The sequence below is a fragment of the Daldinia caldariorum genome, assembly GCF_022478825.1.
Source record: "Daldinia caldariorum strain CBS 122874 unplaced genomic scaffold F4812scaffold_6, whole genome shotgun sequence".
Lineage (NCBI taxonomy): Eukaryota > Fungi > Ascomycota > Sordariomycetes > Xylariales > Hypoxylaceae > Daldinia > Daldinia caldariorum.
In genome coordinates, this window is record NW_025953042.1 from 287474 (window position 1) to 301728 (window position 14255).

The 14255-nt window shown below is 49.1% G+C and overlaps 7 protein-coding genes across 7 annotated transcripts; 2 read left to right on the plus strand and 5 right to left on the minus strand.

The window, feature by feature from the left end:
• Window positions 1-84: 84 nt before the first annotated feature.
• F4812DRAFT_424101 (actin cortical patch SUR7/pH-response regulator pali) lies at window positions 85-1671 on the minus strand. Its single transcript, XM_047933809.1, has 3 exons — window positions 1290-1671; window positions 913-1225; window positions 85-802 (listed from the first exon to the last, which is right to left on the minus strand). Exons 1-3 carry the CDS (start codon window positions 1434-1436, stop codon window positions 228-230), a joined length of 1035 nt encoding a protein of 344 aa, XP_047790996.1. The 5' UTR covers window positions 1437-1671; the 3' UTR covers window positions 85-227.
• F4812DRAFT_424102 (uncharacterized protein) lies at window positions 1672-4077 on the minus strand. Its single transcript, XM_047933810.1, has one exon. It carries the CDS (start codon window positions 3811-3813, stop codon window positions 2401-2403), a length of 1413 nt encoding a protein of 470 aa, XP_047790997.1. The 5' UTR covers window positions 3814-4077; the 3' UTR covers window positions 1672-2400.
• A 430-nt stretch (window positions 4078-4507) lies between these two features.
• F4812DRAFT_470520 (aquaporin-like protein) lies at window positions 4508-5947 on the minus strand (the record flags this gene model as incomplete). The annotated part of the gene is made up of 3 exons (XM_047938988.1): window positions 5170-5947; window positions 4788-5091; window positions 4508-4689 (listed from the first exon to the last, which is right to left on the minus strand). Exons 1-3 carry the CDS (start codon window positions 5497-5499, stop codon window positions 4508-4510), a joined length of 816 nt encoding a protein of 271 aa, XP_047790998.1. The 5' UTR covers window positions 5500-5947.
• F4812DRAFT_339778 (NAD(P)-binding protein) lies at window positions 5846-7347 on the minus strand. Its single transcript, XM_047931632.1, has 2 exons — window positions 6438-7347; window positions 5846-6378 (listed from the first exon to the last, which is right to left on the minus strand). The coding sequence occupies exons 1-2, from the start codon at window positions 7123-7125 to the stop codon at window positions 6176-6178; spliced, it is 891 nt and encodes a 296-aa protein (XP_047790999.1). The 5' UTR covers window positions 7126-7347; the 3' UTR covers window positions 5846-6175.
• Window positions 7348-8129: 782 nt separating this feature from the next.
• Window positions 8130-10339, plus strand: F4812DRAFT_424113 (uncharacterized protein). The gene is made up of 5 exons (XM_047933811.1): window positions 8130-8497; window positions 8571-9024; window positions 9104-9480; window positions 9567-9631; window positions 9709-10339. Exons 2-5 carry the CDS (start codon window positions 8761-8763, stop codon window positions 10041-10043), a joined length of 1041 nt encoding a protein of 346 aa, XP_047791000.1. The 5' UTR covers window positions 8130-8497; window positions 8571-8760; the 3' UTR covers window positions 10044-10339.
• Window positions 10206-12002, minus strand: F4812DRAFT_424115 (NPD-domain-containing protein). Its single transcript, XM_047933812.1, has 3 exons — window positions 11691-12002; window positions 11349-11610; window positions 10206-11286 (listed from the first exon to the last, which is right to left on the minus strand). Exons 1-3 carry the CDS (start codon window positions 11701-11703, stop codon window positions 10449-10451), a joined length of 1113 nt encoding a protein of 370 aa, XP_047791001.1. The 5' UTR covers window positions 11704-12002; the 3' UTR covers window positions 10206-10448.
• A 744-nt stretch (window positions 12003-12746) lies between these two features.
• On the plus strand, window positions 12747-14241 carry F4812DRAFT_458216 (Dihydropteroate synthase; the record flags this gene model as incomplete). Its single annotated transcript, XM_047937330.1, has 2 exons — window positions 12747-12989; window positions 13066-14241. 2 exons carry the CDS (start codon window positions 12747-12749, stop codon window positions 14239-14241), a joined length of 1419 nt encoding a protein of 472 aa, XP_047791002.1.
• Between the last annotated feature and the right edge of the window lie 14 nt (window positions 14242-14255).

Below are 14255 nucleotides of genomic sequence, written 5' to 3' on the forward strand. Positions count from 1 at the left end.
TGCTTCTATGAAGCATTTGGGAGGCGTATCTACGAAGTGGAGGATCTCTCATGTCTCGTCATCATCATCTAGGTATACATTGTATGTGCTGGGATCATTACCATTAGGTATCATTGTCAATATAAATACAGGTTTAAAACTGAGCTCGTAACATCATTCTAATTATTCGTGAAGGAGGATTTTCCCTCGTTAGGTATAACATCTCTGTAATCTTCCCCTTCTCCACCCTAGTACCTTCGCCGGAACATCCCCAACAAGCCACGGTTGCTATCCGAGCTCGCGCGGGGCGTCTTCTCCCTATTATACGCCGACGTCGCCGCCGCAGGAGACCCCAGCTGTCTGCGCGGCGTGCAGCACGACACGGTCCAGAAAGCCAGCGCCACGAACATGACCGCGAACGCGACCCAGGAGATGATCATGAACGGCGTGCCCTCGATGGCGGAGATGCCGATATCGGCTCCCTGGTCGTTGATCTCCGACGCTCCTCTCTTGGATATGGCGGTCGCGATTGCGGCGCCGACCGCAAGCGACAAGGCGGCTAATAGGGCGAGCAGCATGTTGAAGAGGATGGCGCCTCGGCCGATGACGTCGCGCCTCAGCGTCAGGAGGACGATGCACGATAGAAAACACAGGCCGGAGAAGCCGGCGCCGAGGACGTAGAGGACGAATGTTGCCAGGAGGAACTTATTGACGTAGTCGAGGGATTGCTGGATCGAGTCCGGGATCGGGATGTCAGCCGCGTTGATCTTCAAGGGGCCGTTATTGAGCTCCCGCTGGATGATTTCGGTGAGATTGAGATTGACTAGATAGAAGCTAGTGTTAGCTACCTAGAGGTATCCCTATCTACAATGGTTGTTTATTTTCTTTTCCCCCGTTGGAATAGGTATGGTATTGTTCAGGTTAGGTACTTACCTCCCGCCGACTGCGCCGTGCAGTTTGTCGTATTATACCAAGCGCCCGGCGAAGTCGCATTGGGCGCAAAGTTGCCCTCGCAAGCCGTCATGACGTGCACGCTGTACCACTGCGAGATGCCCAGTTCGCGGGAGAGCTGGTCGGCGACATCATTTGCGATATCGTTCAATTCGTCTGTGATCTGGCCTTCGATATCGTCGAGTCCATCCTGAATGTCATCCCAGCCAAACCCATCGTCGTTGGTGGCTGTGGGTTGGGATCCGGACGAGCTTGAAGTCGGTATGAGATTATGGCCAAAGGTAGACATGTTAACCTAGAAATTATGTTCAGCTTGCGGTTTTTTTTATGTTTACGCGGTTTATGGATAGGGGACGTACGGCGATGATGTGATATTTCTCTAGCGATTGCTTCTGCGATCCGGAACCAGCGAAGAGTGCTATCATTGCTAGCACGAATCCCGCTAGCGACAGGAGAGTCGGGATGACCACCGTCAGTGGTCTGGCATAGCCTCGTTTAACTGCCATTTTTTTCCTTTCCGTATCTGTAGTAAGGATAGTTAACTAAATCTAATAAGTTGATGGTCTTCTTGCGATCAGATAAGGAGTTTTAAGTTGGCTAAAATGAATAAAAGGGGGGGGAATAAAAAGGGGGGAATATCTCAAGCTAGTAAAGTTAGGTACGATCGAGATATAAATATCGAGAAGGACCAAGACAATAGAACAAAGGCAATGGAATAAAATGTTACATTGTCGAATACAATGGGTAATTCACGAAGGTTTTGTAGTGCCTTAATCCTCACTAAGTACCTAATCTATGACCATCGGACAACAGCTTTGATATCGCGACATGCATCATGCACCCAAACAAAAACTCCGAAAGGGAAAAAAGGCCATCATCATTCATTCGTCCAAATTCTATGCATAAATTGAATGACTTGCAAACGCCAACACATCTTGATTGACTCTGGTAGTTGATATCTGCTCGGCATACGTCCACCTACAATTGGTCCCTTGTCATCTACATGGGCAGGGAAGTTGCGTCACGGAGTACCTTAGGTTTAGGTAGTTTTGAACTTTTGCCTCCTTTAGTCCATGTCGGTTCGTATGATTGGTTGTTCATTAGCGTTTCGTCATAAGCGACCCTCACAGAAGTTTACCCCTGTAGCCCTGTAAAACCGGTTCTTTACCTTGTAGCCAGTCGATTGCTGATTCGTTTACTTATTTGCTAGGAATAAGGCAGTTCTAGTCATAGTCGAGCGTCTTTTGACAGCGATTAGGAGCCATAAAGTAATGTTGGTTTGCTAAGTTTCAAAACGACTTCGTAGTATTGTGTAATCCACCCTATACGGCTCTACGTTATGTAGTTCAAGTATAGGGCACATGAATCATCATCTCTTGAAAACGAATTGTTAGTCCCTTTATGTAAGGCATTATCCGCTCTCTGCGTATATTAGGTACGTTAGATGGGAGGTAGGTTGGTATATTCGGATTATGACATTGCTCCGCGTCGTTCGGCCTCTACGACTGCCTTCGCACCATCCGTAAGGGTATCTTTCTCTACCGTGATCCAGCGTCCCCTCCCAGACCGCTGTGCTCTAATATGTTTCTCTACTGCCGTTGCAGACTCTATCCAATCTGCGAGTCGGAGGATTTGACCTTTGGATGCATCGTCCGAAAGGGCATACCCGGAACAAAGCCTCAGGGTTGTAATCTTCCCCCAATCACCCACCCAGTCGACGAAATTGATAGTAAAATCTCCGTCCGCCTCTTTCCTCAGAGCTGGGAACCAATCCCCACACCCAGTCAAATCGAGGTATTCTAGGCTATACAGCGACTTGCTCAGACGCTTCAGCACCAAGATCGCTTCCGACCAGTCACCGTCTAAATTGTGACTATATGGCCCAGTACCGCCATACTGAACAGTCCGTCCAGTTACTGACGATGCGACTTTCGCAAATTTCGCATTTGGTGTCAAAGATGGCTCTGGCCAGCCAGACAGATCGAGATGCGTAATTGTCTGCAACTTGGTAGCTAGTGAGAGTAATTGCTTCCATGAAGCAGTCGGTGCATTCCCGGGTTCGACAGCAAGAGATAACTGCGTCAAATTTGGTAAGAGCTTAAACGGGCCAGAAACAGGTTCTGGAGCCTCCCAAGATTCCTGAAGGTCAACCTCGACCGGGACTTGGGGGAAGAGCAGCTCGCTTAGCTCTTTCAACGATATTGATCTTCCTGCCGAACCACTTAGATCTAAGTAGAATATGTCTTCATTCAGTTTATTGAGGTCAGGCTGTTCCACCTCGTATTGGGCGAGCTCCTCTTCTGCGGGGCCGGCAAGGATCAGTCGGAGGTCGTTAGCAGATATTCCTGGTCCATAAAGCTCCGAGACGCAACTGATCAAGGCTACCCGTAGTTGACTAGGTAGCGTATATAGATAGAACTGATTCCAATGCCGTTGCTGCTCCCAGTCTAAGGCCATCCGCCGTAGCAACTGATCCACGAAGCTGCCATCTGCGGGGCTGTAGATGCCTGGTAAGGGCCAGTGCTGGATATGCCCTCCGAGGTCTTTTGCTAGGTCTGCGGGGGCATGTCGCGACTGGGCTAGCGACACCCAACTGCGTGGGGGCGGGGGACCAGGGGGTGCCCTTCGGCCATGCGCATGGAGGCGTAGGGACCGTCTGGGCGCTGGGGCGGGTGTCTCGGGAATTTGGAAGATTTGGCGGATGGAAGGCGGAACGGTGGGAGTGGTGGCTACGTTAAAGTTACTCGAAGTGCCATTTTGCTTTAAGCTAGTCCGTCGCAAGTCCGCGAGGATCTGGTTAACGGATCGTTCATGCTGATCTATGCGCTGGCTGTTAGGATGACGCGCACGCTCGGAGTTTGGTAGGACTTTTAAGGAATTCATTTCATTTACCAGAAGTTTGCCTCGACGAGGAGGACAAGGCAAGTGACGGTGGCGCTACTGAAGGCGGTTTCGAGTATTTGTTATTGTGTCTTTTCTTAGGCATAACAGTTGAGGATGGGATAGACCTATCTCGACTGTTTGCGAAAAGAAGAAGTCGCAGAAATGAAGAAAAGTTGTTGGGAATAGAATAGAAGAGAATGTAAATTAGGTAGGTTAGGTACCTAAGGTACCTAGAGCCTTAATAAATAAATCAACCTAATGGCGCAAGACGGGAATTGGAGATGATGCGATTGACTCATTGGAGATTACCTAATGTAATAGCCCTTCCTCCTGACTAATCTCCAGGTACCTTACCCTGGAACTTTTTAACGCCATTATTATTATCTTCGCTTTTTCTCTTCATCTACCTTGAGGAAGGTAAGCAACACTCTTATTAAGCAGGTAGGCTATTGCTATCATACTTCCGTATTCGAGGCTATGAATACCAGGTAGGTACTTGTACCTATTCTGGGCATTTATATAAAAGCAGACTTTAACACTTCACAACGATAGAAAACATGTCATTATTGCTGCATATTCCGACCTCATACTTAAACTTTACATACAACTTCGCCCTACTACCCTCTTATATTTTATTCTATTTATCTACCTCTATCTTACATCCTTTTATTATACACTCATTCCTAGCACTCAATTACACCTCTGGAGGAGTAGTAGTAGCATTATTTTGCTCGGGGTTTGCTTCTTCGTAATGACAGATCTTTACGAACCGATAGTATCCAGCTGCGATTAGAGCCCCCAGGAGAGGACCAACCCAGTATATCCAGTGATACCCCGGGAAACTTGGCGCAGCGACGGCACATCCGAAACTGCGGGCTGGGTTTAGTGAGCCGCCGGTATAAAACACACCTAGGTATCATCTCTCATTAGTTCCGCTATTCGGCTTGATCCGTACTTAGTTCTCGTCTACTTACCGGGGATTTCAGCGACGAAGAGTGCCAATCCAATGCCTAATGGCGCTAGGTACGTGCCTTCAAATTTCTCGGCTGCAAGCATAAGGATCACGAAGACCAGGTATGAGGTGAAGAACATCTCGGCGAAAACACCTTGTGCCAAGTTCACTTCTGGAGCCAATGTTGTGTTCACCGCTGCGATGTCACCCGGGAACATAACTTTTACTACACCACCCGCACACATGCATGCGATCAGCTGTGTCGGGATGAAAAAGGCTGCTCGTGCCCACGGCAGTTGGCCACTGAGACAGAGACCCAAGGTGACCTATTATACGTCAAAGGTTCAGTTACAAGCTCCTAAGCACAGGGGAAAGGGGTTATCATCTTGGATCTCTCTACCTACCGCAGGGTTGAATAACCCACCGCTGATTCTGTAAAAAGTCCAAACGGTAACGAGAAGTGAGAAGCTGTAAGCAAGCGAGATGTAGATGACCTTTGTAGCGCCCGGTGTCGCTGCACCTTGGTCTAACACCATCAGGTGGCCTGCATACCCGAAGAAAAGGAAAAAGAATGTCCCGACAAATTCACCTGTTGCTGCGACGAGGTGTTTCTCCAACGGGCTCAGATGTTGAAAGTGTGATTGTCGCGGCTGGCTTTGTCGCGGCTCGCCATTTACGTGACCATTTCCATAGTCGTCAACTGACCGACGATGCTTTTCGTGGTGAGGAGGCATTTCAACTCTCTATGTGACGACGGTTAATTATTCTCCGGCAGTCTTTGTTCACAGTTGGTTTGGCTACCCATAGTTTCCCATAGTTCTGCGAACTTCTCTGGCTCGGGCTTTATACAACTTGAATCTTGCAAGTTGGCTTTGACGATGAGTTGACGGTATGGTGGAGTATGCATGATGTAACCAGTTTGTCGGAATCGCTGCCGTCTCGTTACTAACTTGTGGTAGCAAAAACAATCTCTCTAGTAAGGTTCCTACTAACACTCGCTAGTTACCAGCTAAAACTTCATGACCTACATAAATAGGCAGATAGCTAGGGGCATAAGAGCTTCAGCTCCATGTCTAGAACATTTGGGAAGTTGAGGTTCCACACTCACTGATGCAACTTACTGAATCAAGCCGAGACTTTGCATTATGATCGAACAGTTAGCATAGCAAGTTTTGGACTGGCAACTACGAATTATTTAATAGTCTTGCTTTTCCCCTTCGTTATATTTCTTGAACTCTTCCTTTTACGTCCAGAGATAACCCCCCCACCCCCTTTGCGCTTATGTCGCATCGTACTCGAATTCCCTTTACTATTTTACCCTGATATCGGTGCGCCATTCCATGTTTCTACGCATAACTCATCCCAGATATTATGAAGCAAGTGAGTCGAATTGGCAGGCGGATGTGCTCTTTATCGCCCTGCTACAACGTTTAGAACTCCACCGTCCACTGCAATGATCTCCCCATTCACATATTGGTTCTTCGCAAGATATAACACCGTCATCCCCATCTCCTCCTCGCGCCCAGCCCTCATCAGCGGAACGTGGCCTTTATCTTGAATCTTCTCAGGTGGCACATAGCTCTTTTGTTTCTCATCGCTGCCCTTAGCAGTCACTATGGCGGACATGTTAGCTCATCTATCGGTCTTATAAGAGAAAGGGGTAGGAACTCACTTTCGCTAGGGAAATAGCCCGGCGCAATAGAGTTGACTCTGATCTGGGTCTTCTGAAACTCCGCGCTCATAAGCTTCGTCAGGTGGACCGCGGCCCCTTTGGTAGTGTTGTAGCTGAAGTGGCCCTGGGCATGCCGCATGATGCCCGACATGGAGGATATCGTAATGACGGAAGGGATGTACGGCTCCAGGGGGCCCTTGGGACGAATGCCCGCCTGCAAGAGCGGAAGGAAGGCCACGGTGGTGAAGTAGACGGCGGTGACGTTGGTGTTGAAGTTGTCCTGCCAGTCTCTCGGGTCCTCATTGTTCCAGAGCCTGGCCTTGAGGTCCTCGGCCTCAGCGTCCTCGGGCTCGGCCTTGGGGCCCGATACCCCCGCATTGCATATTAGCAGGTGGATGTACTTCTCGCGCTTTCCCACGTCCGTGACCAGCTTCTCCAGGTCCGCCTTGCTGGTCACGTCGCACGGGCCGATCGGGATGATCTGCCCGCCCCCTTGCGCCGGCTGGTGCTTCTTCGCCGAGTTCTCGAGCACCTCCTTCCGCCGCCCCGTGATATACACCTTCGCCCCGTTCGCGGACAGCGCTTGCGCGGCCATCAGCCCTATCCCGGTTCCGCCGCCCGTTATTACAGCTACGTAGTCTTTGACTCCGAAGAGCTTATCTACATTGAATTGATGCGTGTCGGCCATGACGAGAGGAGGGCCTTGGTGATGTGGTGTAAGTGTTAATGCACAGGTCACAGGTCACAGGTCTAGAATGGTCCGGGAGATGGATGAGGTGGTAGTTGCCTGATATAAGGTAGGCTAGGTAGGTGCCTATGTTTGAGGCGTAATATGATTTGACTTCAGAAAGATGAATCTAGTAATAATTAAGTTTCTCTCGCCACAGTGAAGACAAAGACAACACTTTTGGAAAAGAGGTTGTGTTCATTACCTCATGGTATATCGCGATGAGTGGTGACGTAACCGTACCTGGCTCCCACGTGTAGCAGGGATTATAGGTATCGATGCATCGATGCACAAGGGTGTATATCCGAGTTTTAAGGACAATCTAAAATTGATCGTCGTAATTCTGCAATATGTTACGACATGATTTGCTGTATTACAGCAATTGGCTATCTTTATTTGCACTTTTGTTCTCAAGTATGTCGGCTTTAGTATATGGCCTCTTGTCTTATTACCTGATATATATACACTTATAACCCCAACCAACCTCTGATTAAGACCCCTTCTATTAACTTGAATAATATCTTTTTAATTGGTAGTAATAATTCCGTTGGTGATGACCGAGACTCACATGAATCATCAGTTTCGTGCAATAATAGAACTTGCTCCCTTAAACCACCAGATAAAGTATATCAAAACAGAAGAGTGTAGAGATAATCAGGATAACACTTTATAATAATCACGATCAAGATGTAGGAACTTCCACTACCTTAGGTACTTATGTTGTGTCTGCACGCGGCTGTTAGATGGGCATTGTGTGTCGGCTCTCTACTATTGTTCTCGCTTATTATCGCTTTTCCAAGTCCTACATAAGTTAAGCCTCACACTGCCGCGTTGGCCCGACACCTAAATATCCGTAACAGCAGATGACCTGCATACATAGGTAGGTACATAAGTGTGAGCTCGCAAGGATTGCTTCCGTCATCCGCGCCCGGTATGGGTCTCTTTTCGGTATGCCGCGAAGGATCGATCGGAAACATGCCGACACCAGGTAGCCATCAACCGCGCGTGAGTATAAGGCGGCTAAGCGCCGCACACAAGCGACGGCGATCGGCTCTCGTCGTCGCGTAGGTAGGTTGTAGGTGCTAAATTGCGCCAGCATGGGTTGTCGCGTGGCATATGTATGGTTGGTCGAAGAAGCGGGATGGTCCTACCTGCAGCCTTGCTTATGGAGTTGATGCGGGAGGTAGCCTTAACTGCACGACTGTGCGTACCAAGCCGGAAGGGTCTAAACGAGCACGGAAGGTAGTGATAAGACAGGTCCCTTTAGTGTCGCCGTCCATTGAGTATCCCAGATGTGCGACCGACTTGGTCAACTTCGCGTTATTCTAGTATGGTAAGATGAACAACACCAGAGAGAACTGAAGTGACGCAGCCTGGTATGAGGAAGTAAGTTAATAAAATGACAGATCCCTTTATTGTTTATCAATATTTTAAACCAAAGTGTTGCTCTCCGTGTCTCTCAAAGTCTTTTCGGAGACTCTAATATTCAGATATCTCTTCCGCATATTACTCCTTTTTATCATAACACACCTTACGTTATTAGTTACTTGATAGTGCCTCCAAGCCGTATCACTTATATCACTATCACATGCGACCATGTCTGCTCTCCAGCCAAATGAACTGAGCCATCGCTTCCTAGTCACGAATATCATTTCTGGCACTTTTATGCTGCTAGCAGCTGTATGTGTCATTATACGTCTCGCTCACCATCAACGGGAAAGGAGAGTCAAATGGGACGACTGGGCCATCTTAGCAGCGTTCATTACGGGTGTCGGGGCATATATCTCTGGGCTCGTATGCGCTGTAAACGGCTACCACGCTGAATCACCCACGATTCCGCAATTAAATACATGCTCAAAGGTAAGCGGACCTTCCACACTACTACCCCTTATCACTCATCCGCCCCACAAACCACAGCTAATTAATGGGAGGTGAGCAGACGGGCCTCGCGGGCGAAGTCCTCTACACCATCAGCGTGGCCTTCGCCAAGATTTCGGTCTTGCTATTCTACAAGCGCATCTTCTACCCCGAGACGGAATTCGTGGTATTCACGCGCGTCATGACCGTCCTCGTCGTCGCGGCCTGCGTCACGTACATGTTCGGCCTCATCTTCACGGACACGCCGGCCGTCGCCCACTGGAACGTTAGCATGTCCCACACGTCGATCAACGCCGTGGCCTTCTACGAGACCGTCGCCGCCGTCAACATCCTCATCGACGTCGTTGTCATAGGGTACACCCAGCTGAACGTGTGGCGCTCGCAAATGAGCGCCAGGAATAAATTCGAGATATCTGGCCTGCTATTTTTTGCCGTATCGTATGTATCAGATTTTCTCTTTTTTCTTCTTTAAAGCTACCTGCTCTTGCATAGCTCGAGAAACTAATCTTTGCGAATCTTTTTAGATCTGTTGTTGTGGGTATATTACGCGTTGTATATACCGGTATTATGGACCATAACGATGCCACATGTAAGCTGCTCTCGACAGACTCCGGCCTTCAATAGCACGATATACGTGTGAAAATGGAACTAACGGTTCCCCTACAGACACTCTAACGCTCGCTTGGTTATTTGCGACGCTAGAGCTATTCCTATATATCATCTGCGGTTGTCTGCCCATCGTCTACAATCTCTTCCGCTCAATATTTCGCGGCCGTTCGAAGAATGACCGAACGGGAACCACTGTGATCTCTTGGCCGGTGACGCTCGTCAGCAACTCGCTTGAAGAAAAGAGAGCCCCATATCATCAATTCGATGAAAGAACATACGTGTACAAGTACATTTCACGCAAGTCTCAGATCGGCGACCTAGAAACACAGAGTATGGAACCTTTGGTTTATCCGGAACGCGCTTTAAGTCGCGAGCTGAACGACCGGGTTTAATCTTGTAGCAGCAGGAAAATGACATGCTGTGATATTAGCGCTGTATAAATGCTTTTAGCCCATTCAAGCCGGCTGCTCATGTTCTGAAAATATCGCTTGACATGGATAGCTTGGGGGAGTAGAGGATATAGAGGCTCGATCTCGCTTTACTAAGGTTATTTTGACATGGGACAGGTTAGCTGAATCTTATATAGCAAAATATACAATGTCGTGATCCAAAAAAAAAAAGAACAAAAAAGTTTATTCCCATTACACTACTTAAATCCTACCCGGACCGCACCACGCCGATACACAACTGCCTACCTAAAGCAGACTCCTGGTAGATTGGAGGTATATATACAAAGGCATTCAAAATTGCAAGGGTATTCGGAATTGCAGGAACTCCCCCAACAAGCTTCACCTCTCTTACAACTTCGCCACCATCTTGGAGCCTTGGTTCAGCATCGCCGTAGCATCCTCGATGAACTCGTCGACAATCGCCTTCGCGCTCTTCTGCTCGTTTACCAACGCGGCGCACTTGCCCATCAGGTAGGGGCGGAACTGGTCCAGCACGTCGTCGGCGTCGTCGTCGTCGCTGCTCTCGCCCTCCTTCCCGGAGCCCTCGGCCGTGCCGCTGGCGACCTTCTCCAGGTCGTACTCGTAGGGGAGGATGCCCTTGGCGGTCAGCTCCTTGATCTCGGCCTGGCGCTCGTTCTCCCAGTTCTCGATGTACGGGTTCTTGCGCACGCGCAGGGGCCGCCCGGTGAAGATGAGGGTGCGGATCGTGTCGTCGAACCCGGCGGTCCGCACCGACTCCTTGTGCGACTCGGGCGCGCCGGCCTCGTCCGCCAGGATGAACCGCGTGCCGACCCACACGGCGCTCGCGCCCATCATGAGCGACGCGGCCAGCATCTGGCCGTTGTGGATGCCGCCCGCGGCGATGACCGGGACCTGCTTGCCGGAGAGCACGCTCTTCTTGCCCTTGCAGATCTGCACGCACGCCGGGATCAGGACGGTGGTGGGGACGTCTCCGGTGTGGCCGCCGCCCTCGCCACCTTGCGCGCAGATGATGTCGCAGCCGATGTCGAGCGCCTTCTGGACGTGCTTGGGGTGTCCGACCATGTTCATGTAGTAGATGCCGTGCTTGTGTAGCTTGTCGACGACGGCCTTGGGTGGTACACCGACGGCGGAGACGAAGAGCTTGGCTCCCGATTCGATAACAACGTCGACTAATTGGTCGAGCTTGCCTTTCGTGTAATCGTAGCTACATTCCAACTCTGTTAGCTACCTAGGTATATATGCTCTACTCGCTCAACTACTGCTTACTTTGTTTTGCGAGCATTGCCGCCAACCTGTGGGATTAATAGATCAATACCGAACGGGGCGTTCTTGTCGTTTAGATACGACTTCAACTCGTCGATTTGCTCCTTCAGCATGTCCGGGCTGTAGGACATGCCTCCGATGACGCCGAGACCGCCGGCATTCGTAACAGCAGCTGCGAGCTTAGGGCCGGCGGCGACGTTCATTCCAGCGAGAAGAATAGGGTGGTTGATCCCGAATAGATCGGTGACGGGAGTTCGGATCCTCTCTGTAGGGCAGCATTTTGTTAGTGTGTGTTGTCTTCATGAGTTTGGTAAGCAAGCATTGCCTTGATGGGTTGTAACGTACGTGGAGATGCCATGTTGACTTGTATTTAGACTTGTATTTAAAACGCCGAGGTATGAAGCAAAAACTGTAAGAAACGATAAGATGGCGAAGTTGGTTCCTTTAACCTTTAGCTAGTGTCTATATTTCTATATCAAGAAAATCCGGGGTAGATTAAATAGCTATAAAAATCAAGAAAGAAAATGCCAGGTGACAGAAACACGAATGCTAAAGAGGGAAAGTGATTCGGGGTCGGGAATGTACGCGGCAATGTGAATACCTAACATAGTATGTAGTAGTATACGATTCACCCTCTAAGAATAAAGGGTGGGGCAGCCGAGGCAATGCTAAATGAGAGCGCTCTAGTCCAATTCTGGACCTAGCCGAACCGAGGTTCTTCTTATTTTCTTCTCAGCGTGATCACCCATCATTGGTACAATACCTTAAGGTAGGTACGTAACAGGTAGGTCTCGTGCGGAAGCCTTGCACCTACCTAAAACTTATGTTGGTGACAGAGTTACCTAGCCCGATTATAAATAATATTATGTCACTTCGTTTATAAACACTCAAGCAGCCGACAAATCTTAATTAGATCTGATCTCAGTTTTAGAGTTGTAGCACGGCATAAGGTTTGCTCGGGTACATGCCTCCAGGTACAAGGTACTTAGGTACATACCTAAATTCAAGTATTGTTAGGTAGGTATGTAAGCAGATTGGACCCTTACAACAGATAAGATAAGAACATAGTATGAATAAGCAAGGTCCCCTGTAAAGGCTTAAAGGGTCCTGAATCTTTGGTGGAGTTTGGAATTTTTCCGGTCTTCTTCCTCGATTCAGATGTACATAATAGTTCAAAAACGCTGCTTATGATGCCCCCAATTATCCAATGAGGCAATTAGCATGCGGGTCAATGCCTCATTCTAAGTTCCAATGAGTCCTCTCTCATCAGCATGGAGCTTTACATTTGGTTGTGCTCGCGTGCTGCCATCTCATGCCAATCTACTACATTTTCCCCTAAGCAGCTCACTTCGCTCTTCTTTTCTTCATTCCCAAACTAGGATTATCCCTAAAGGAAAAACAATGGATCGACAATTCTCATCCAGCCCCTCCCGTAAAGCATGCGGTTGCGCAGAACGACGTCGTGGTAAGCGGAATGCCTACATTGCTCTGGGCAGCAATGTTGGTGACCGGGTAGCCATGATCGAGCAGGCGTGTAAAGAAATGGATTCAAGAAACATCAAAGTGAAAAGGACTAGTAGCTTATGGGAGACCGAACCTATGTACGTTCTAGACCAGAATAGGTTTGTAAATGGAGCTTGCGAAGTATGTCTCAGCGTCAATCAACTCAGCGTCAACTCCTCGTGAGGAAACGAAACCTAAGCTGAAAAATCTTGTCTAGGTTGAGACCGATCTAGAGCCCCTATCTCTGTTAGACCAATTGCAAGATATTGAGAAGTCTATGGGCCGCCAGAAACTTATAGATAAGGGACCTCGGAATATTGACTTGGATATCTTACTCTATGAGGATGAAACAGTCGATCATGAAAGACTGAAAATTCCTCATATTGGAATTCCAGAGCGCGAGTTCGTTCTACGGCCCCTGGCTGAACTTATTCCGCACAAGTCTATATACTCCTCCAATCCCTGGAAACTTGTCCAAGACTACCTCAATGAGCTGCCTCCATCTTCAGAACCCTTGTCTACCTTAACCCCGATACGCCCCTCAATAGAACCCTTGAACGCTCTCAAGCCGACTCGGAAAACACAAATTATGGCCATTCTCAACATAACGCCCGATTCATTTTCGGATGGCGGCATCCATACCCCTGATTCGCTCCGGGACACAATCATGGCCTATGTACGGGGCGGCGCCACAATATTCGATATTGGGGGCCAGTCCACTGCACCTGGGACGCTTGAGGTCAGTGCTCAAGAGGAGGCTGATCGTGTTTTACCCGTTATCAAGCTTATCCGTAGCCTACCCGAGACACGCGATGTCGCTATAAGTGTAGATACGTACCGCGCATCGGTTGCTCAAGCAGCTGTCGAGGCCGGCGCAGATATCATTAACGACGTATCAGCAGGTCTTTTAGACCCGGATATGTTGTCTACAATGGCCCGCTCGGGCAAAACGGTTTGCTTGATGCATATGAGAGGAAACCCTGGTACGATGAGCAAACTGAACGACTACCCAGATGGGCTTATCCCGACTATCGCTCGGGAATTGCTCGAGCGGGTAGCCGCCGCCGAAGCAGCAGGCATCCGCCGGTGGCGCATTATTCTTGACCCAGGACTAGGATTCGCTAAGGTGGGAGAGCAGAACCTACACCTCCTACGTCATTTCGAAGAATTACGAAGCTGGCCTGGATTAGAAGGCCTACCCTGGCTTGTAGGGTCCAGCCGCAAGAGCTTCATTGGTAAGGTAACCGGCGTCCCAAAGCCAATGGACCGAGTATTCGGTACGGCAGCAACCGTCGCCTCGGCCGTTCAGGGCGGCGCTGATATAGTACGAGTCCACGATGTTGTGGAAATGGGTCAGGTAGTTAAGATGGCCGATGCCATATGGAGATACTAGGTCACAATTCAGTT

Bases quoted from the DNA above. Each gene is read 5' to 3' on its own strand.
- F4812DRAFT_424101 (XM_047933809.1), bottom strand. From the start codon at position 1,436: ATGGCAGTTAAACGAGGCTATGCCAGACCACTGACGGTGGTCATCCCG. The intron at 1,226-1,289 runs GTACGTCCCCTA...CATAATTTCTAG, and splicing joins AGAAATATCACATCATCGCC to GTTAACATGTCTACCTTTGG. The intron at 803-912 runs GTAAGTACCTAA...GCTTCTATCTAG, and splicing joins CACGGCGCAGTCGGCGGGAG to TCAATCTCAATCTCACCGAA.
- F4812DRAFT_424102 (XM_047933810.1), bottom strand. From the start codon at position 3,813: ATGAATTCCTTAAAAGTCCTACCAAACTCCGAGCGTGCGCGTCATCCT.
- F4812DRAFT_339778 (XM_047931632.1), bottom strand. From the start codon at position 7,125: ATGGCCGACACGCATCAATTCAATGTAGATAAGCTCTTCGGAGTCAAA. The intron at 6,379-6,437 runs GTGAGTTCCTAC...TGTCCGCCATAG, and splicing joins GGGCTATTTCCCTAGCGAAA to TGACTGCTAAGGGCAGCGAT.
- F4812DRAFT_424113 (XM_047933811.1), top strand. From the start codon at position 8,761: ATGTCTGCTCTCCAGCCAAATGAACTGAGCCATCGCTTCCTAGTCACG. The intron at 9,025-9,103 runs GTAAGCGGACCT...GGAGGTGAGCAG, and splicing joins AATTAAATACATGCTCAAAG to ACGGGCCTCGCGGGCGAAGT. The intron at 9,481-9,566 runs GTATGTATCAGA...GAATCTTTTTAG, and splicing joins CTGCTATTTTTTGCCGTATC to ATCTGTTGTTGTGGGTATAT.
- F4812DRAFT_424115 (XM_047933812.1), bottom strand. The intron at 11,287-11,348 runs GTAAGCAGTAGT...GTTGGAATGTAG, and splicing joins GGCAATGCTCGCAAAACAAA to CTACGATTACACGAAAGGCA.